This window comes from Sander vitreus, chromosome 9, assembly GCF_031162955.1.
Source record: "Sander vitreus isolate 19-12246 chromosome 9, sanVit1, whole genome shotgun sequence".
Taxonomy (NCBI): domain Eukaryota; kingdom Metazoa; phylum Chordata; class Actinopteri; order Perciformes; family Percidae; genus Sander; species Sander vitreus.
The window spans coordinates 22,984,705-23,006,871 of record NC_135863.1 but is presented as its reverse complement, the minus strand read 5'-3'; the positions used below and the strand labels follow the sequence as shown (position 1 = coordinate 23,006,871).

The 22,167-nt window shown below is 42.5% G+C and overlaps 4 protein-coding genes across 6 annotated transcripts in view; 1 reads left to right on the top strand and 3 right to left on the bottom strand.

Moving 5' to 3' along the window:
• The window catches only part of ralgps2 (Ral GEF with PH domain and SH3 binding motif 2), a 79,453-nt gene extending 77,825 nt beyond the window's left edge, over nucleotides 1–1,628 (bottom strand). For both annotated transcript variants that reach the window (XM_078259389.1, XM_078259390.1), the window contains exon 1: nucleotides 1,476–1,628. The gene's annotated coding sequence lies outside the window, so the exon portion shown is untranslated. The remainder of the gene's footprint in view (nucleotides 1–1,475) is intronic.
• Nucleotides 1,629–2,287: 659 nt separating this feature from the next.
• coa7 (cytochrome c oxidase assembly factor 7) lies at nucleotides 2,288–4,529 on the bottom strand. The gene is made up of 3 exons (XM_078259392.1): nucleotides 4,102–4,529; nucleotides 3,823–3,963; nucleotides 2,288–3,010 (listed from the first exon to the last, which is right to left on the bottom strand). Exons 1-3 carry the CDS (start codon nucleotides 4,205–4,207, stop codon nucleotides 2,565–2,567), a joined length of 693 nt encoding a protein of 230 aa, XP_078115518.1. The 5' UTR covers nucleotides 4,208–4,529; the 3' UTR covers nucleotides 2,288–2,564.
• A 7-nt stretch (nucleotides 4,530–4,536) lies between these two features.
• On the top strand, nucleotides 4,537–13,750 carry zyg11 (zyg-11 family member, cell cycle regulator). Of its 2 annotated transcripts, none has more exons than XM_078259387.1 (17): nucleotides 4,537–4,987; nucleotides 5,137–5,302; nucleotides 5,914–6,125; nucleotides 6,230–6,547; nucleotides 6,710–6,823; nucleotides 7,034–7,150; nucleotides 7,239–7,379; nucleotides 8,061–8,237; nucleotides 9,635–9,699; nucleotides 11,035–11,134; nucleotides 11,229–11,279; nucleotides 11,380–11,541; nucleotides 12,357–12,404; nucleotides 12,510–12,707; nucleotides 12,836–12,888; nucleotides 13,142–13,239; nucleotides 13,330–13,750. In XM_078259387.1, the coding sequence occupies exons 1-17, from the start codon at nucleotides 4,964–4,966 to the stop codon at nucleotides 13,596–13,598; spliced, it is 2,313 nt and encodes a 770-aa protein (XP_078115513.1). In that variant the 5' UTR covers nucleotides 4,537–4,963; the 3' UTR covers nucleotides 13,599–13,750. The 2 variants fall into 2 exon arrangements, with proteins under 2 accessions (XP_078115513.1, XP_078115514.1); XM_078259388.1 differs by having other exon boundaries at nucleotides 4,538–4,987; nucleotides 13,402–13,750.
• A 2,158-nt stretch (nucleotides 13,751–15,908) lies between these two features.
• Nucleotides 15,909–21,821, bottom strand: echdc2 (enoyl CoA hydratase domain containing 2). Its single transcript, XM_078259391.1, has 11 exons — nucleotides 21,510–21,821; nucleotides 20,392–20,459; nucleotides 20,214–20,301; nucleotides 20,035–20,121; nucleotides 19,819–19,911; nucleotides 18,125–18,181; nucleotides 17,956–18,018; nucleotides 17,725–17,849; nucleotides 16,537–16,587; nucleotides 16,420–16,467; nucleotides 15,909–16,241 (listed from the first exon to the last, which is right to left on the bottom strand). Exons 1-11 carry the CDS (start codon nucleotides 21,733–21,735, stop codon nucleotides 16,164–16,166), a joined length of 984 nt encoding a protein of 327 aa, XP_078115517.1. The 5' UTR covers nucleotides 21,736–21,821; the 3' UTR covers nucleotides 15,909–16,163.
• Between the last annotated feature and the right edge of the window lie 346 nt (nucleotides 21,822–22,167).

The window sequence follows — 22,167 nt, the reverse complement described above, 5'->3', positions numbered from 1 at the left end:
GGGAGCGAGGGGCGAGCAACAGCAACATCACACAGGACACTGACAAATAGTGCGTTAGATGGGAGGATTGAGGGAGGCTTTGTTAAAGAATAAGGACGGCCTAATAGCTTAGAACTAATTCTGCTTGACAGCTAATAGAGCTGGCCCACTCAAGTGTGCGTGCTCCAGAGAACATGAACATATCTGTGAATATTCCTGACCTCACAAATTAGGGAGCAATGACAGATCAAATTTGGTTTAGTCAGACAGCTCTCAGTTTTCAAGTTTTAGCAATGCAGATTATGAGAACATGGTAAACTGACCACTGTTATCAGACCACCATTATCATTTTGACATTGAAGAGTCAACATACCTTCATTTCAGCTGTGAGACAACATCTGAGATACAGCCTTAAGACTGACAAATGTTGGGTCTGTATTTTAGAATTGATGACTATCACTTATTTATTTAAACTGAAATGATTGATCAACAAATAAGATTACATTTAAAAAAGGAGGTATAGACGGTAGTCAGACACATGTAAAACATATTTCTGATTGGTGAGTGCTTTATTTGAAAAACACCTAACGTTACCAGCTGGACTTGGAAAGATCCCGTCGAGCTTGTGCTCTGAAAGTTTCCCTCATTTAAATGATTTCACGGCATCGAGGTCGACAAGCGTTGGTCACCCCTTCCCCAGACTCAAAATACACTCACGACTCGTCTTCAGTGCTTTTTCTATAACCGACATGTGCTGTGGCTAAGACAAGATAGGCTATGGCTGTACACAGTATTGTTCGTGGGTGAACCCACGCCACACCCAAAGCACTCCCCGGAGGGCAACTGGGCAGTGTGTGTGCAGGGGTCCATCGCCAATGAGCTATCCACAGCAGAGCGCTGCAGTAGGTATGGCTGTTGGGCTAACAGCACAAACGGGAGATAAAGTCCCCCGAAACAGAAGCGAACTGTGTACTGACTAAACCGAACAAAGTGACTGCAAGGGAGGAATCACAAATTGCTAACTCACTGACTCTCACCACTCTTTTCTCAACGGTTTCCATATTAGCTTGTTGCAATTCTAGCTAGCTTGATTCGTTAGCTAACTTAGCTTGGTGAGGGAGCGCATGATTTATTATTAGCATACATCAAACTCATCGATTCTGCTTCTCGGCGTGTGGTGGTGGGGCGACCGTTTCTTCACGTGGGTGAAGAAGAAAACAAAATAATGGCTAAAATAAACCTCGGCAACCAGCAACAGATAGTCTGCGTTAGAAAACCCAGAACAAGTCGTTTGTCTCGCATGTCCTTGTCCCCTCCTCTTGATGGATGCCGAGTTACTTTGATAACGGAGCATCCTGCCTATAAAAACAAACACATCCAAACCGTTCGTGGGGCTCGACGTTACGTTAGCTAGCTACCTCGGCGGCTGGGGACGGATTTTGTAAAGGATGTGGCAAACGATAACAAACTTTGCCACATACTGTTCTTTAACTCACCGAAGTGCGCCGTTTTCTTCTTCTGATATTCCAGTGGGTATATCAGAAACCAACAGAACACAGCAGACAGCTAACAGTTTATGGGCTAACGTTCAGGACACGACGCTGCGCCTCGCAACAGCTGTGTTCTGTTTTGAATGAGGGCTGACTGGAGACACACGGGCGGAGCTAGCGCGCAAGCGGACCAGTCCGCCCATCATTCTCAACACACCGGGGTAGTTTTGTTCCGACAGAGACTGTGTGTCAGAGTCTACATTATCTACATGTTGCCTACAGTGTGGGTTCAATTTATATTAAAATAAATATTGACAGATGAGTGGCACTCACCACACATATTAGGGACTTCAGGATAAAGCGTCCTGTGAGATTTGAAAAGGGCGCAAAGTTCATGTCTTTGATTCTGACTCCCTCTTGTGGTCCAACCACAGTTGTGCCCGCACCAGTGAATGTAAAACTATCCAGTATTGGTTTTTAGGACAATGTCCTCCTGTTTTTAACAATTGTCAATACAAATGATGTTTGCATGTTTAAATTATATTTTGCCCATTACTGTTACAGTCGAGTGCTCAAACATCGCAATTTAAGGGCTTCACGTCTGGTCAAGGTTTGTTCGAATTAAACTAAATATGGTCCCATTATGCCATACTAATAACAGAGACTAGATATACATTTTATACATAGTATTGTATGAAGGTTGATGACATGACAAGCTGATCTGATGATACTAACTTCAAACTAACCCTATAAGCTTTTGCCTCATCATTTCCACATATGGTCTTTTAAATGCATTGTTAATAATCAACTACTGTACATGAATTACAATTGATTTTATTGCATTACATTTCTATCTATACATTTGGCTGATATCTGCCAACAGATAGTCAAGTAATACTGTTCCCGGAATTTGACTGTCTACGTACTGTAAATGAGGCAAACACATTCATAGCCATTCTTTTTTTAAACAACATATCATCTCCTACCTTTGAACCCTTGCACAGGTTTTGTTTTTGCACACATGTACTTGTACCTGACTGAACACCAGATGTGTAGGCAAACCAAAAACAATGATAATTGAATCAAGCGTCACATTCATTCCCCAAATTTGAGCTGCCTTTCTTTCTCTAAACCATGCAGCTCCTTCGCTCGATTCTTCAGCTCCTCTGCTTTCTTGTCGTCCTTCTCTGTGCCATCCCCAAGTTTGTACATACGACTTGCATTGGCACAGCCCCACACATGTCCCAGCTCACAAGCCCTGTTAGCGTACTTCAAAGCTTGATTCATATCGGGTGGCAGTCCTTTGGAATTGCCCTGAATGAACAAAGCACTGAGGTTAAAGCAGGAAGGAGCGAAGCCACCAGCGCAGGCCTTCTCATAGTACTGCTGAGCTACTGTAACGTTGGGTCCTTCTTGATTAACTCGTCCATCATGGGCTAACAGACCAACGTTATGGCAGGCATCTATAGACTTCTTTCCGTTGCTATTGCAGGAGCGCATAAAGCAGGAGTAGGCTGTTTTCAGACACTCAGTCACTCCACCTGGTGGGAAAAATTCAAATCCCTCATTTGAATACATACCATTTTTTTCTTACCATTTGTAGACATACCATTAAAAGACCTAATTGGAAGTACTGTTAGAAGTACTTATTTTAAGTATTAAATATTGATGTGTTCACATGTAAACTATATTTACAATCTTTTTTGAATGCTTTGTGTACAAAATGTCAAAGGAAAATACACAAAGTGCCCATCACAATTTACAAGACCCTACACTTTTGCCTTAAAGTTGCTTTTTTTTAACCTGACAAAATAGTAGAACTCCAAAGGCATTGAATTTACAATCATATGAAAAAGAAAAGTGAATCCTCACATTTAACACTATTAAACAGCAAATTGTTTGCATTTTGACATGATAACTATTGAATTTTGATTAATGTTTTGACAATCGATTAGCCAGTTACTCATTTAAACTAACTAGCACTAATTTATATGTAGTAGGTGGTTCAGTTACTAACTACCTCATATTACTGTTGGATGATTAAAACTCCAAGAAAGCATATTTCATTTGGTTTTTATATATTTTGCTTGTAAAACGTTATCTTGCAATGTAACCAGTGACTGCAATACAGCTATAAATATATAATGTAATATGTAGTAGATTATAAAGTACATTGTACTTTGCTTGAATACTAGCAACTGCTAATCATGGTATTAGTCCCATACATACATACATACATACATACATACATACATACATACATACAATGTTGTCCCAATGTGTGCGACACACGATGTAATGTCACTCACAAACTTCAGAAAAGCAATAGGCCTAAGCCACATTCTTGTTTTACCTTTGCCTGTGACATGATAAGCCCCCAGTTTATAGCAGCTCTCTCCATGTCCATTTGTTTCACAGTTATGTTTGAGCACTTGTGCTGCAGATTCATAGTTTTTCTTCACCCCTTCCAAGTAGTCTGAGAGCCTTTGGCACCCTAAGAAGAACATGGCACAAGCATAAATGATGAGACAAACATCACTAACATCAAGCATTCAATGTTCATCTCGGTCCAGCTCTAGCTGGTGCCCAGTGTTTCAGCACCATTGATCTGTGAACAGCGCAGGCATTTTACCTTCAGGATCCTTTTCTTTGTAGCATTGGAAACTGTACTCCACTCCCAAATTGTCCAAAAACTGCTTCACTTCATTCTCATCTTCAAAGTTTATAAGTCCAGCCATATTTTTTGTTTTGTTTTGCACTTGTGACTTTTAACGTTACTATAACCGCATGTGCTGAAGGCTTAGCTCCCACTACATCCACTGGTAACGTTACTTGTGACCTTGGTGAATGAGTTAGTGAGCGATGTTACAAAACCGTTTCCTTAAAATAAAAAGCTCAATAGAGATGGCTATCGTTAACCGTTAAGTTGTTCTAAAAGAGCACTATAATTCATTATTAAATAGTTCCCCTAGAAAACAGAACAAGAGCACGGTCATGCGTGTCTTCTACATGGGATCTCTTCCTAGTTTCATAACCCTCTCCAGGCTTCCGTAGTCCAGCCCCCCTCGCTAATGTACTTCCTGTGCTGTGACCTTTGTTTACTGTCTGCGGGCTGTGAAAAAATTCCTATACTGGTTTCGCAATTCGGAGCTCCGGTCGCTAAAGTGATTAGTCGATATTTTTTAAATATGAATTTTTTAAACATGGAGAGAGATTTTCCACAACAGAGGAGACAACAAGTGAGCTAGCTGGTTCGTCGCTAACGATCGTCGGTGCTCGCTGCTCTTCCATAGTTAACGTTACGGTGTTGTCAAACAGGTTAGCACATCGCCAAGCACTCAGACAGGTGAACACTGCAAACTGAAACGGCTAAAAACGGAGCCGCTCGACGGCTAGCAAGCAAAGCTTTCCTTTTTTCCGTGGTGGAAAAGACACCAGTCTCGGTTGCATAAGCTAAAATTAGACTCTTTTTTTTTATTTTTTTTTTTAAAACCATGGCCTGTAGTTTCCTAAACACGGTGAGTTTGTTTCTCCTTCAGGTAATTTGTGTGACGTATTTGTATGTGCTCAGTCATTAAGCCGCATTACTTCAAAAATTGTATATCAACACATTGACGTAACATTAATTGCATCTACATAAAAAAAAACATTCCCTTTATGTTTTCAGGATGAGACATCTCCACCGGCTCTGACAGACCTGTGCCTGACCCATGTGAGCCAAAATCTGGAGTGTTTCTGTGTGAAGCGCCCTGATGGCTCCCTGTGCTTCAGAGAGGCTGTACTCTTCCCACAGGAGCTAGCAGACCAGCTGCTGGCCAAAATGGCTACTGAAGGTAAACCTGGACCTTTACAGACAATCCTGAGCAGAGTTGGTGATTTCTGAGCCTACAGTTGAGATCTATAGTGTAGTTTTTTTTTGTTTTTGTTTTTTTACAATACACTGACTATCGAGAAGTACCATATACAACTTCACTTCAAGAAAGCCGAACTATCCCTTGTTGAATATTTAAATACAATCATCACTTGATAAAAACAAAAATTCTTAACTTCCATATGTCTCCTGGTTGACCTTCCACAGCTTCTTTTATACCCTCAAAAAGATTAAGTATGTTGTCTGTCACCTAGTCTATGTCGACGCCCGTTTCACCTCCTTGAGGCTATTTTGCAGAGGCACCACTCCACTTAGCGCCACCCAAGACGATTGTGATTGGTTTAAAGAAATGCCAATACACCAGAGAATGTTTTTCTCCCGTCCCGGAATGCTGTGTGGAGTAGCCAGACCTTCCTTCGCAGCGCTGTGGAGGAAGGTCTGGCAATGCGAGACTATATGTCACCTAAATCAAAACCCTTCCATTGGTAAATGAAGGCAGTATTGTGCAAGTTCTCCTGTTCAGTTCTGCATGAACCCAAAGATTATACTTAAATCGAGTTAATTCCACTACAGGTCTGTTGAATGACAGCACAGTGGGTGTATTTCGGCACTGTGAATACCTGCGGCTGAGACGGGCCTGCATCCGTACAGCACGTATATCCGCAGAGGCCTTCCAGAAAGCCCTCTGCCCTCACAGATTGTTGGAGCTGGATGCTGCCAGGGTCAATGCAGACCTCACTATTCCTGATATTCTACAGGGACTGGCCACCAATAAATATTGTCAGGTAAAGTGAGATTATGTCAACTTGTGTGAATAAAAACCAAATATGTCGAACCACCCTTTCTTCCTTGATATTAAAAGAAACTTCCCCCCCCAAACATCCTACAGGAGTCCCTCCAGCGACTTGTCTTAACAGGTCTCACGATGTCCTCTCTGGAGGAACCAATCCGGTATCCCTTCAGCTCCCTTCAGGGCCTCCGCTCCCTCTCTCTAGCCAACGTAGACTTCTACGACTCCGGGCTCGTCGACGTGTGTTCCCTGCCTCGGCTGGAGAGCCTCGATCTCTCCAACACTTCAGTTACCAACCTGAGCCCACTGCTGGGCCTGAAAGAGCAGCTGCGCTCACTAACACTGCACCAGCTGAAAAGGCTGGAGATGAGCACTGCTCAGCTGCTGGGAGTCATAGGCCAGTTGGGTGTATTGCAGGTTAGTGGAAGGATGAAGTTTTACACTGCGTGTCTACTATTAAACCTGTTTTTATGTGATTGATTTGTGCTGAGAAGAACACTTTCTCTGTGATTTCACCAGCCGCAGCTTTTTTTTACTAAAAATACTATTGTGTGTTTGTGTGAAACACCACTCATGCAGCACCTGGACATCAGTGATGATAAGCAGTTCACCTCTGACGTGGCTCGTCAACTGCTTGGACAGCCAGGGATCCTTCCCTCTCTGGTTTCCCTGGATGTGTCAGGAAGGAAACAGGTGTGTGTTTTTATGTTTATCTATCTATATCATTTTTTTTTTTTTACGTTTTTAAATTCTATTTTATTTATTTGCAAAGCACCAAGAGGAATGCCATCCAATTCCATTGTATCCTGTACAATAACAATAAAGAATTCTATTCTGTCTACCCAAAGAAATGAGCAGGCTTTAGAGCCAAGTTGTCATTTCTCACATGTGTGAACGTTGCAGGTGACTGATGCAGCAGTTAAGGCATTTGTTGAGAAGAGACCAGGGATGACCTTTGTGGGACTTCTGGCCACAGATGCTGGATTTTCGGACTTTCTCTCTGGAGAAGGAAATCTAAAGGTAGCTATAGATGTGTACTTTAACACTGACAACACTGTGCGTAGAAATCCAGGTTTGCTCGAGTAAACTGTCTTTTCTGTGTAAACAGGTAACGGGGGAAGCCAACGAGACTCAGATCTGCGAGGCCCTGCGTCGCTACAGTGAGAGGGAAGGTTTTGTGAGAGAAGCTCTGTTTCATCTGTTCAGCCTGACCCATGTCATGGAGAAACCAAGGCCCGACATCCTCAAGGTGAGCCCACAGTATTCTACTTGGAAAATATACTGAACAAAATTATAAACGCAACTTTTTCTACGTACACAAAAGGCTTATTTCTCTCAAATATTGTTGACAAATCTGTGTTAGTGAGCACTTCTCCTTTTGCCGAGAAAATCCATCCACCTCACAGGTGTGGCATATCAAGATGCTGATTAGACAGCATGATTATTGCACAGGTGTGACTGAGGCTGGCAACAATAAAAGGCCACTCTAAAATGTGCAGTTTTACTGTATTGGGGGGGGGGGGTCCGAAAACCAGTCAGTATCTGGTGCTAGGGTTCATCTGTGAAGAGAACACTTCTCCAAAGTGCTAGATGAGAGAGAGAGAGAGAGAGAGAGAGAGAGAGAGAGAGAGAGAGAGAGAGAGAGAGAGAGAGAGAGAGAGTGTAAATAATTGTCCTCAATCTCATTAAGATTGTTTTCCCTTATCTCTAAGAAAACAATATCATACTACATTGTTTGAGCATGTTTAAGGAACACATAAAGTGTCAGATCCTAATCAGATTTATCTGATAAGCGATGGAGCGTCAAGTTTCCTCTTTTAAGAATATTATGTGAAAGCCCTACAACCCCGACTCAATTTCCGCACGCTTTGACTTTCTCGTCTGTCTCACTTAAAGTAATATGAATTCCTTCTTCTCTTGTATTTTGTAGCTGGTAGTGTTGGGTATGAAGAATCACCCTGCGACTCTGAATGTCCAGCTGGCAGCCAGTGCCTGTGTGTTCAACCTGACGAAGCAGGACCTGGCAGCAGGAATGCCAGTGCGACTGTTGAGCATCGTCACTCAGCTGCTACTGGAGGCCATGAGGACGTTCCCCAACCACCAACAGGTAGCGTCATGCCTAGAGCTGTAATAGTTCCATATTTTGTCTCAGAAATAATTGAGATTAACAATATAACTGTCTCTCAGTCAAATTTGAAAATATTTATTTATTTATTACTTTTTTAAACAAAACAAAGTTTTGAATGAATCCCAGGGTAAGCCTTTTGGTTATACAGTATATCACTGTTATGTGACCCAGATAGTGTAATCACACAGGTACACAGCCTACGAAGTAAACCATGCCTCTTTATTATCATAAAACATTTTTCTGTCATGTTTGTTGCCATGAACGTATATGGGGTCATATGCCAACAACTAACATCGCTTTAGCTTAACAGTCTGACCAAGAATTAGTTATATTATTACAATATAGCATATCTTAACAAAGTCAACAATTACCATCAACAGGCTTAGTGCTTAGGACCTTAGCTAATGTTAAATGTTAATGTTAATGTTAAATTCATTGCAGTTAAACAAAGAAACCGCAATTATGTAAAACATATTGATAATTAGACAATTATGTAATAATTGTTACAGGCCTAGTAATGCCTGCACTGCTGTCCTAGTCCTAAAATAATCACAATAAAATGGCTGTCACACCTGATAGTTTACCAGCACAGGGAACTTTGAGAAAACGGGCATTTGATTTTTTTTTTTTTTCCATGGAAGAGTTCCTTATCATGGATTAAATATGACTATACAAATACTTTTGTGTGTGTGGCATGTCATCAGTTCCATCAATGATGGACAAGCCAAGCAAGACACAGATAACTATAGAAAACTGTCTCTGCTGAGCTACAACAAGTCAGTAACACAGTTTTCATTATTGCATTTCTCCATTAAATTGTATGAATTTGTATTCAATAAGTTATATTCAGTATGGACTGTTAAGCACAGATTCTTTAGCCAGTTCAGACATTTATCCCGATATTTTTCAGCTACATGTGTATATATTCTTCATTCACACTCAGAACCTGCTTGTGTACGTAAATAAACTTTAGACATAAGCCTGAGCTACCAGAGTAATAATTGAAGCTTGAGGGAGATCTGGGGGTTGGAAGCCTTGTCTGAGTGTAGCGGGTCGGCAGCTCCGGGTGGGACACTGTTAGTTTGGAAATATCTGAGAGAGGGGAAAATAAATATATATATATATATATCTATCATATATATATATATATAGTTATATATAGTTATATATATAGTAAAATGGGCACCAGGAGAACAGAACACATAATGTTATCTTTTCGCAATTACAAACCCAAAGTACCAACTCAGACGTGAGATAAGATTTCGTAGACACATTTTTACTGGGCCTGTATAATAGAACCCAGTGATAAGAAGAGAAAAGTACAATAACAGATTGTGTGAGGTCAATGATGGCTGTTTTGATTTCTCTGTCTATAGCTGCAGAAGAATTGCCTGCTGTCTCTGTGCAGTGATCGCATTTTGCAGGAGGTTCCATTCAACAGGTGAGAAATACTGCTATAGTATCTATTTTAGGGCTGTCAAACGATTGTTTTTAATCGCTGAATGTCTATAGTTAATCGCGATTAATCACATATTTTATCACATGATTAAAATTCTATTATTTTGCATTTCAGAACAGTTTTTAAGTACATATTAACAATGGAAAGCAATTCTTACCAGTGTATCTTGATTGGGAATCAAATGAATGCAAAGAAAGTTACTTTATGAACTTGATTTTAAGATTTGTAATTATTTTACTGTAAACAAAAGAAAAATGTGTGAATCTGTCATTATTGCACAATTCCTCCAAGTACCTAACTAAAAAACAAAAAATCCCTATCCTTACCAGAGTCAATATAGTGTTTAGTAACTCCTAAGTAATGTTGACTACTCACTGACGTCCAGTGATCACCGGTTAATGAGACAGCGTTTGCAGCACCTTGCAGCAGTGTGGCTGCTTTCCCCGTGTCATACAGGCTGTGTGTGGGGGGGGCTGTCCCCCTCGACGGCAATGAGACGGGTCAGAACATGCCAACCGTAGTACATCTTTAAGACCCGAGTCCTCTACAATGCTGACAGGTCTGCAGTTAGTTGCCAACCGTTTCACAAGAGCTGTAGTCATTTTTTGGGATTTGGTTTCATCCACAGGTCGGCAAGCAGCACTCTCCAAAATACTGCTTTGCCTGAGTGGGTAGCATGCTAGCTGGTAGCATCACGTTAACTGTACTACTATGCTTAGCTCGTAGCTGGTAGCTCCAGCTTGACGTGCTTCGGTGATATTTTGATTTGGCTTTACACAACGTGCATATGGCTTTCGACTTGTCTACGAGCCGTCTGGGAGTTTTGGAAAATAAAAAGCTCCATTCAGGATTTCATTGCTGCTGTGTTTCTCCATCATGCCTGCAGCCTGCAGCAGCAGGATGTGTTACGAGGAAGTGGCAGCTTGATGATAAGTAAAGGTGCTGCAAAGGGCACCAAAATAGTAGCCTGTTGGGCATGACGCAAAGCAGAGTGAAGTGTAAAATAAATTAATAAATGGCGGCCTGCGATTAATGCGATTTTAAAAAATAAATAAATAAATGAATCACATCGCATCGGCCCTTAATCGCATCGCGATTAACGCTGACAGCCCTAATCTATTTATAATATGCATTTCAAATGGGTGCAAAGTCAGTTTAAAATAAATGATAATCTAAGAGATTGAAGCAGTAAATGTGCTTTAGTGGAAGCATAGCAGGAAACCAAATAGTTAAATAATTAGGCGGTCTTAACCTAAAACATCTGTCAAAGGTGTTTTATGTTTACAGTAGAAATGTTTTCCTTTCCCTGTTTGCAAGGTTTGAAGCTGCCAAACTAGTGATGCAGTGGCTCTGCAACCATGAAGACCAGAACATGCAGAGGATGGCTGTGGCTATCATTTCCATACTGGCTGCAAAGGTATATGTTGTGTTCTATAAATATTACATTATTAATGCATTCTCAGCACATGTGTGGTGTTATTCCTAAACGCGTAGACGTTTGCTTTTCCCAGTTGTCCACAGAGCAGACGGCTCAGCTGGGAGCAGAGCTGTTCATAGTGAAGGTAAGGTTCTCATTTCCGCTCTTTTCTCTTCCACCTTTAATAATTTACCAACGAAAAGTCACACCTTTTATTGCTAATATGCTCCCTCCTCCCCCTGCAGCAACTGCTCCACATTGTGCACCAGAAGGCTACTCAGGGCGTGGTGGACGCCACCCTCAAATTTACACTGAGTGCACTCTGGAACCTCACTGATGAATCGCCAACAACCTGCCGCCATTTTATTGAGAACCAGGGCCTGGACCTGTTTATTAAAGTTCTAGAGGTAGGTACACAGAAGTGTCAACATGTACATGTAATGGCTCTGACACACCAACCCAATAATCGGCCGTCGGACAGTCTGGCGAGGTCGGTGACTCGAGTCTGTTCGGTGTGTTCCGCACCGTCGTCAGTCGGAGGAGCCGTCCGCCTTCATTTTGGCCGATTTGACTTGTTGAATCGGCCAGTGGGTAGTCGGACTCAATGACCAATCTGATTGGTGGAGTGCCAGCCCTTGACTAGCGAATCAGTGCTTCTTCCACAAGAAGAAGCCCGAGAGCTGACAACGCCAGTATCTTCTTATTACCAGCCATCGTATTTTCTTCCGTTCAGCGAGTAACGACGACAACGATCCTTCTTGACTACGATCGACACTCTGATGAAAACAGTGACTGACGACAGCGTGCTCTGTGTTTACTAGGTCTATAGACATGTTCCGTCATTTCCGTTTTTCTTTTTTTGGGCGACAATAAAGATTAGCGCCGCCTGCTGTTATGGAGACGCTGTTATGGAGCTTACGTTCTCGCGCACACGCAGAACGTAAGCTCAAGTCGGCGTCTCTTCGGTGTGTTCCAAGGCACTTTTTTGAGAGACGGCAGCCGACTGATCAGTCCGACTGCCTTTTCTGCTGACGCTCGGCCGTCGGGTTGGTGTGTCGGAGCCTTAAATGAACAACAACATGGACCAGATTACCATACTAGTTAATCATCACACACATCAACACACGTTGCTCTCTAAAAGTATGTATGTATGTATGTATGTGCTTTTGGGGTGGGCTGACTCACTGTTGTTTTGTTCCCATATTCCCCCCCCCCCCTGCAGTCCTTCCCCAAAGAGTCCTCTATTCAGCAGAAGGTCCTCGGTCTGCTGGTGAGTTTACTGCTTTCTTATTACCGTGTAGAAAAACAGAAAGTTGAATACATTTACAATATTAAAAGATCATCATTTCCTTTTTTTCACCTTTTTGTTGTGTAGAACAACATAGCAGAGGTCGGGGAGCTGCATGTGGAGCTGATGGTGCAGGGGTTCTTGGACCACATCAGCACCCTGCTGCACAGCCCAGAGGTGGAGGTCAGCTACTTCGCCGCGGGCATCCTTGCGCATCTGACGTCCCGAGGGGAGGAAGCCTGGACGCTCAGCCCCAAGCTTCGATCCTCGCTGCTGGAACAACTGGTAGGAATCAGCAGAAACGACTCATAAACTCGTAGACGCATAGATACGTGCACACAGTTATTTTGAAAAGGTTATTTGAATCATTTTATTTTATTTATTTATTTTTTTGCATATGTGTCTCTCCCTAGCATGATGTCATTATGAAGTGGCCCGCGCCTGAGTGTGAAATGGTGGCCTACAGGTGAGATGCAGCTTCTTAATAAACGTGATTCAGCAGTGGCTGTGAAACAAATTAAGGATGTTTTACCTAAATCATGTCTGTACAAGTTAATTTTAGAGAGCGCCTTGAAAAACAAGTCCGTAAGAATGTTCTTTTATATAGAGCGTACATACCTTTCTTATAAAGCTATAGAGACACACAGTCAAAACATCAACATGAACATGTGACATAGAGTACATACTAAAATATATTCTTATTGTCTCTCATTCTTTAGGTCATTTAACCCCTTCTTTCCCCTACTGGAGTGCTTTCACACCCCCGGGGTCCAGCTGTGGGCGGCCTGGGCCATGCAGCATGTCTGCAGCAAGAACGGTGAGACAGATACATGCACATACAGAACAATTTGTTATTCTAGTTTTATAACTGAGCTCATTCACAAATAACTTACTGAAATCTGTTTAGGCAAGTTACTTATTCACCCTACCCAAAAACGGCTGACAGATCTGACGTTGTATTCACCCCGTGTGTTCGCAGCCGCTCGCTACTGCAGCATGTTGTTGGAGGAGGGCGGCCTGCAGCAGCTGGAGCTGGTTCATACACACCCACAGACCCACAAAGACGTCAAACTGTTGGCTAAGAGCATTCTGGAGAGCCTGCAGCGCCACAGGGCCCGCACCGGCCAGCCTGCACACAAGTCTCCAGCTGCCGCCACAAAACCCTCCCAGAGGTAAAGACTCGTACACTAGTGGTCATTTGTTATGTCGGTCTCACAATGGCTGGAGGCTTTTCATACATTTACTTTATTAAATGAGGCTCCCAGACCAATAGCGGGGTCCCACCACAGAGGTGTGTGTGTGTGTGTGTGTGCGCGTGTGCGTGTGTGTGCGCGCGTCCCCCCCAACACACATTTTATCAAGAATCCCAGGAAAGTAAACATTAAAGGACGGACACTACGCATTTCTTTGCACACACACTAAATCTATTTATTTTCTTTGTGTTTGTTTCAAAACTGAAATATTTCTGTGTGCTAATCTTGTGATTTAAAAAATGTAATTATGAGAACTGTTGGTTAGTGAAGCTTAAATCTCAACTTGAAGTGTGTGTCTGTGCTCGCTCAATAGTCTGACATTGGCATGATAATGATTTTCGTACCAAAAAAAAAAAAAAAAAACGGTCCGTGCACCCGTACAAAAAAAAGAAAAAGGTTTGGGATCGAACCCCCTGAAGCTCCGCTGAGGGCGATACCACAGAAATAGAATGAGAGTAGAAGGGGCATTCAAATTAACATAGCAGGATGGTCAGAGCGGCGGCCATTTTTATGTGCACCATTGCCATCGCAAAGAACTGTGACTGTAGCGGGCTTCCTCATTCTACTTCAATTGTCGATGCACACTGCCGAGTGCCATCTTCTAGTCTAGCCATTCGACTAGTCAAATGACCACGGCAAACAGTTCAGTGTCTGTTCTGCTCTCATTCTGTTTCTATGGTTGACACCCTCAAGCTCCCATATGTTACTGAGGGCTCTCTGGTTGTCTGAATTGGTCAATTTAGCTCTTTATATACACACGACACTGCTGTGAGCTCAAGCATGCCGGAGTTTGTCTGAATGCTTGTACTGTTCATTTTAGGAATGGCTGCTTAACGCCTCTGGGTCCTCAATACTGCTGTTGCTCTCTTTATTTAGTCTTATATCAGCTAAAAGCTAGCTTTGATTTGATGTGACAGGGCACTTGCCTAGGGTGTGTTCAGTGGGGTTCAAATGTTCCGAACATTAAAGATGAAAACCTACATTTTTAGAGAAGTTCTATCTCTTTTGAGAAGCTCCGTTGCATTTTTCTTTTCCTATACGTTCAGTCGTGTCAGCGGCAAAACCAGCAGTGCTGTAATTAAGATCCAGAGTACAATAATTTCAAATGATACCATCAATTGTGTCCACTTTTGACACGTTGCAATAATGATGTGGTCAGTATATTCATGATGGTTGTACATGTTTTGTGTCACAGCGGTTTCCTCTTTGAGAAGCGTGTGTGTGTGTGTGTGTGTGTGTGTGTGTATATATATATATTGGTATGTTCGCTGTGCTTTCCACTGCATCTTAAAGACACAGACAGAGACAGCACTTCGGTGTGAGCATGTGTGTATGTACTGTACGTCTGTACAAGTAGCTGCATCTTAAGAGTGTATGTAATTTGTACATAATAGAAAAGGAAAGAAAAAGTAATTGTTTGTTCAGGACTGGTTGGATCTGGTTGCATGGAAATTATAATCTATGTTCTATAGTTTGTTTATCTGAGAATTAGGAGTACAGAACAAAGTGAAAAGAGAAGAAACACTGTTTACCTGGAGAAAGTGGGGATGTTATTAGAAATATTCCTGAGTATTTTTCTGTACTGAAATGACTGTGACATTAGTATCCTCCAGGATGCCATTTTATTAGATACTCTTCTGCTGTCCAGAGAATTCATTGGGGGTCTTGATTCTCATCAAGGCCCCATCATCATTCTCTATGCAATCACAACTAATGTTGCATTGACAAACTTCTGTCAAACCCCAAATACAACATTTTTGAGGAAAAGTGGATTTTTGGCTTAAGTAAGAATAGCGGTGACAGGTCACAGGACTTGTATAGACGATATGTTCATGGCAAAGATAATATATTGGGCTATTATATGGTACCCTACAACAGCTATCAGCAAAGCACACATCACCTTATCTGCTCAGTGAATTTTGGCCTTGTTTTCTGTAAATCAGTTGTTGTATAAGCTTGCTAATTGCACATGTGTCCTGAGCTGATCTCATCAGTTTCAAGAAGGGCAAAGAGCAGCAGATGACACAGAATCTGTGTTTTTTTTTTCTTTTTTTCTGTTGCTCCTGATGTGTTGGGATTGTTTAGTAGAACCTCTGAATACTTATTGGATAAAGGCCACTTTAATTATCAAGTTTAAATCGGATGGAAGAAGTCAAGATGCTGTGTATGTTTGCTATGCCTGTGCCATGTTGCTGCTGAGATTTGGAAATAAAGAATGTACATTCCCATAAACTGGAGATTGTTGCTTTATTTTTATTCCAAATATAAGATTCACAAGTTTGATAACCAGCATACTTTTGTGCCATAGTTTTGATCAAAGTCTCATCCTGAATGTCACAAAAGGAAACAACTCATCCTGACCCTAACTAATGTATTGATACTGGCTGGGCTGCACACACACAATCAATGGGTGTTAATTGTCTATCAGATATGAGGTTATGGACATGAGGTGTGTCCGTGAGAGAGAAATCCAATAGTGCAAAAGAGTTTATTCCCCAGTGTATCGCGGGGGTCTCTTCTCTATGAAGGCAGCCATTCCCTCCTGTCTGTCCCGTGTGGGGATGACCTGAAGACACAGTAAGGGTTACAGCAGAGTGACTGCAGACAGCCTCAGAGGGTTTCACAAACGTCAGAGGGAGCGTCAAAGCTGAACCCAACTTCTGACTCACTCAATCTGACTCACAACAATCGCATGCAAAAGGTATAGTATTTTCAAAACATGAAATAAGCACTGGAAGTCTTACCCGAGCATAACACATCCTCTCTATTGCCATTGCTGAACTCATGTCAACCTGGAAGAGACAGATTTCAGTACTACCATCCCTGATGTATAAAGATAAAATCTATGAATCACAATGTACCTCAATGCCTCGGTTTATTGCCTCTTTTGCCAGCCGCACAGCGATAGGAGCCTGGGCCACAAATGAAAAAGTTAGACTGATGGTATCAATAATACACCATGATACTGACCATTACAGCCATCACCATGAAAGTTAAAACATCGAAAGAGAGCTCCAGCTGACAGCATGGTCTGTGAGCATCGCTGGTCGGCCGGCGAGCGAGCGATCCCGGCCTCCACCAGCTGGCTGTCCCGACAGACTGGAGCTTCTCAAATCCAACAACCTCAGAGCAAATGTGCAATTGGCCATACATTTTTGTAAAACTGCCCATATTCAAACTCTACACAGTTGATTTCACGCATAAAGTCTCAAAAGTGAATTTAGTGATGAAATAGCAGACAAATAGTTGTTGGCTGCAGCTACTATGGATTTTTCTGCATTGCATACTTTTTTTAAAAACTTAAGTACATTTTCCTGATGATACTTACATACTTTTACTTAAAGGTGCTGTAGGTAGGATTGCGAAGATCCAGAACTTAGCCAAAAAATTTGAACATCAACAACTTCTCAGTCCCTCCCCCCCTTTCTGCTAAAGCCCAAAACGTTCTCCTAAGCCCCTCCCCCCCACAAGGGAGAATGAATGCGTGTGCATGAGCAGTGATTGAGTGTTAGACACCCCCCCCCCCGGCCCTGATTGGTGCATCTGAACAGGGAGCGGTGGGAGCCAGATTTATTTTTTAATTACCTGCTTGTAGTTTTATAAGGCTTACCTACTGCGCCTTTAAGTAACATTTTCAATGCAGGACTTTTACTTGGGTAATAGGGTATTTTTACAGTGTGGGATTAGTACTTTTACTTAAGTAAAGGATCTGAATACTTTTTTCACCGTGTGTGTGTGTGTGTGTGTGGGGTGCTATTTGTGGTCCATTTCTCTACTCGACTGCCACTCTGGCCCTGCCAACTGCGGGCATCTGAACTGGAGTGAAAGAAATATGGAGCGACAGAGGCCTGGAGAGAGGGAGGAGTGGATGGCGAGGGGGGAAGAAAACACAAGGAAGAGAGAAAGGCAGAATGCAAGGAGTCAGAGGAGATGGGTGGATGAAAAGAGAGAGAAGGAGGGAGGAGGAGGTGAGAGAGCAGGTGGCTGCCTGGAGGGGGAGGAGGGATGCATCAGTATCTGAGTGAAAAAGTGTGCGTTTGTTTGCTAACCTGTGGCAGTATCTCTCTGGCCAGGCTGAATGCCTCTCTGTAGGCAGCGTCTCCTGTCTGGTTCTGTTCTACAGCTCTATTTACAAGCCCCATCTCCAGAGCTGTCTGACCTCCCACACGCTTACCTGATAACAGACGCGCACACACACAGACAGATGGGGAGAAAGAGTGTGTGATACACGATAAGCATCTTGTGTGTACAGCAACATGTCAGCGCTCCTGTAACACCACCTGTGAAGATGAGCTCTTTGGCCAGAGTGATGCCGACCGTCCGTGGCAGCCGCTGACTGCCCCCTGCAGGACAAACCACTTCCAGGTCAACTTCTCACAGCTGCTTTGTCTCGCTACTTAAACATTCAGTATTTTGCAATGTCATTTTTGTGCCTTCTTTTTGTCTTACCCGCCCCTGGAAGCAGCCCCCGTGTCGTTTCAATCAGACCCATCTGTGCAGAATAGGCTGAAACACACACACACACACACACAAGCACAGAGGACAGTTGAAGGTCTGCCGCTCAGTGCCATTAAGATGGCAAGGGCGTAAAGTCTGACTGATCCTCTGTCAGAGCAACAGATGCAAACACCTGCTCACATAGCTCATTAGCGCTCAGCCAATCACCGAGCTGCCACGACCAATTTAACCAATCACATGTATATTCAGCTCCATGAACAGCTGGGCAGATGTGTCTGGCCTCACCAGCTATCATTAGTCCCTGAGCTCAGCAGCCGATCATTAAAACTGGGTGAACAGGAACAACAGCACGCTTGTTTTTAGCATGACCGCTATGGGTTTTTATTGTGGATTTCTATTTTTATTTTTAAATAGTTCAAAAGCTTAACCCCTTAACATCCAGTTTTGCCTTTTATTTTCCCTGAAGTAGCTTTAGGTTGGTAAAAAGCATCCCTTTCCACAGTTTGCCAGTATCATATACAGTATATTCTGTACAGGCTTGTTCCAGCTCTTAATACAACATGTGATCTTTACACTAAGTAAATTATATGAATTTGGAAGACTTTCATGCCTGGACTACTCTATATGTCTTCTATCATTTTATCCACATTTCCTCACTATTAAGCATTTTTACTATCAAGAGTTTGTAATGACTGACCACTGCTTGTTTAGAAATACTGACTTTTCTAACCAAAGGAAATCTTGAAAATCTCCGAAATTGAGTTGAGATGTTTACCTAATAGTAGTCTCGCACCGCCAGACCTTCCTCCACAGCGCTGCGGAGGAGGGTCTGGCTAGTCCGCACAACATTCCGGGATGGAAGAAATGGTGCTCTGGTTTATTGTCATTTCTTTAAGCCAATCACAATCGTCTCGGGCGGCGCTAAGCACTAACAGAGCAACGGTGCCTCTGGAAAATAGCCTCGGGAAGGAACTTGTTTTGGTGGAACGTGTGTACGTAGGGAGGCGAGCTCTGGAATTAAAATGGCCGTCGAGTGTGTGATGAGAATTTTACTCAAGAAAAGGCTGGATATACTGTAATTTGTTTGTCGGTTCTAGCTCGGAGGATGTTTCCCGAATCGACTGACGGTATGGACTAACCTAATAGTAACAATTAGGGTCGTTGAACTTTTTTTTCTAATTATCTTCATTATCATTTAATCTGATGGTTATTTTTCCTATTAATCAATTATCATCAATTATTGGTTAGTCAATAAAATGGCAAAAGGCTGAGATAGAAGATTCTGTCCTGACCCTTTATAACCAAGTAATGCCTAATCGTGACCCATCGTCACAGGTCTATAGAGCTGCGAGAACTTCGAGCCACCTTTTCTTTCACAGTATTTCACAATACTGTAAGAACCACTGCTCTAATCTACACTGATGGTATGAGGGAGTTGTCCATCTAGAAAGATGATCTTAAGTGGATGCTGATATCTTCCACTGCCCTGTTGGGACTCAACCACTGATCTGATATGACTGGACTGGTGAAAGCTGTGAAGAGAACATGACATCCCCTTTCATACACAATCAACATCCCCAATCAACATCCCCTGAAGGGAGGAAAGACGAATATGAAATATACTCAAGCATGATGCAGACTCATCCAGTTCAGAGTTGATAGGCGAAGGTTCAGAGGTCACTCACCAGCGGTGCGGAGATCACAGGCCAAGGCCAGCTCCAGACCGCCTCCCAGGGCAACGCCGTCCATCGCCGCGATGGTCGGCATGGGCAACGATGCTGCAAGGGCATTACAATGAACAGAGGAAGGTTCACAAATGTGTATACACAATGTGCACTTTCAGGGCCTGACTATTTGGGAGATAACTGCTCACTCTCAACATTACAGGCTCTCTTTCTTACCTATCTGAGTCATGAGGGATCGCAGGCCGTGAACAAACAGATCAGACTGACGGTGGTTCATCTGAGCTCTCTCTTTCAGGTCTGCACCTGTGGTAACACACACACACATATCATTAAGACAGGCTTTGATCCCAAATCCAGAGGCATGTCAGGTTTCAGATGCTCCAAACACCACTTACCTGCACAGAAGACCCCCGGCACTAAACTCCTGAAGACAACCACATGAGCTGCCGAGTCATTGGACAGAGTGGACACCAGCTCCCTCATCTGCACACACGGGACACAGTGCCTCGGTCAGTGTGAGTGAGTGAGTGAGTGAGTGAGTGAGTGAGTGAGTGCATGTACAGGTCTGCTCACCTGTGACACAAACATATGGCCCAGAGCGTTTTTTGCCTTGTGTCGGCACATCAACACCTCTACTATCCCTGAGAAAGAGAGAGCAACAGGAGGGAGAGAGAGGGCAGCAACGAATGGTTTATTTTCATCGTTTTTAATCGATTGACTGTTTTCGAATGCCAAAACTGTGGGTTCATCAACTACTGATGTAAGCACAGTGTGATCTTCATGTACTATTTCATAACTTACAGTCAAGTCAGTACGGAAGCTTATTCCTGTCAGGGACATAAATAAATGGAATACAATCAGCAATAATTTAAAGAAAAGAAATAGCATATTTTATGATTATGACTTAAAAATACGCAATTATAACTGATTAAATTAGTAAAACATTGGTCAATTTAATAATCAATTGACAGCAAAAATAATGGGGAACAACTTTGATAATCAATGAATAATAATTAGATCCTCTCTGTCTATATTGTAAATGACTGAATATCTTTGGGGTTTTGGAAAGGATCTGGGGTTCTAGGAAATTGATGTGAGCAAGATACTGTATGTTTTTACTATTTTCTGACAATTAATACACTCATTGAGAACATAACCAGAAGATGAATCAATAAAATCAAATCATTTTTAGTTGCATACCTCTTTCAAGAAAAAAAAACTGACTTAACTCTTCCACTCATATTAGATCATTTTGCATACATTTCATGTCTTTATTTAGGTACTTGGCAAGAATGGGCTTCCATAAAGTCACAGCATTTCCAAGAAATGTTCCATTTTGATAGTGGTTTTCAGCTCCGAAAAGAAACTCGACTTACTCCACTAACGTCCACTTCATGGGAGGAAAATTGAAACTGGTCCAGATTCCTGTAAATAATTTGTAGAATCTCCTGATATTAGGCTACAGGACTTCCCTAGAGAATTTTGTGCACTTGTGAGAATATAAGCTGTTCTTCTTTAGCAAGTAAGCGAAGTCTAATATTTGTGCAGTTCAGCATGCAGGAGATAGCCGACAGGCTTTACAGTAGCCTCAGATGGATGGCTGAAAAGTTGTCTGTCAAACACTGAATGTGTATATTTACAGAAGGGCGAGTTTGTCGGTGTGAATTCGAACAATGTACAATGACCATTACCGTTGTCTTCCCCCTCTAGCCGCTTTATATCCACCTCTAACGTTACTGGACCTGCCGCCGTGTGCTGCCTGCGGCTGTACACCGTCAGAGGGCGACCGCAACCGGGAAGCAGTCCGTTCAGGGGGATACGATGGGAAGTTCGGCCATGCGTTTCCCGCAGAATCACTCCCAGCCACCGCCTCGATAAGCACATGGGCCCTGCCAGTCTGCGGAGGAGAGTTGCCATGCTGGCTGTTACTTCTGTTTACTAGTTTTTTAGAAGCAGGAAGAGATGCAGGATATTCGGTGCAGGTTTATTCCTGTAAGAGGAGGGACTTGGCTGCTCCTGACCTTCCTTTTAAAGCAGCAGTGCCAACAGGTTGATACAAGGCAGTGCACCTCCATGCAGTGCACCACAGAGCTAAAACATACAGGTGCTGGTCATATAATTAGAATATCATGAAAAAGTTGATTTATGTCTGCAATTCCATTGAAAAAGTGAAATTTGTATATTATATTCATTCATCACACACAGAGTGATATATTTCAAATGTTCATTTCTTTTAATTGTGATGATTATAACTGACAACTAATGAAAATCCCAAATTTAGTATCTCCGAAAATTTGAATATTACTTAAGACCAATACAAAAAAGGATTTTTAGAAATGTTGGCCAACT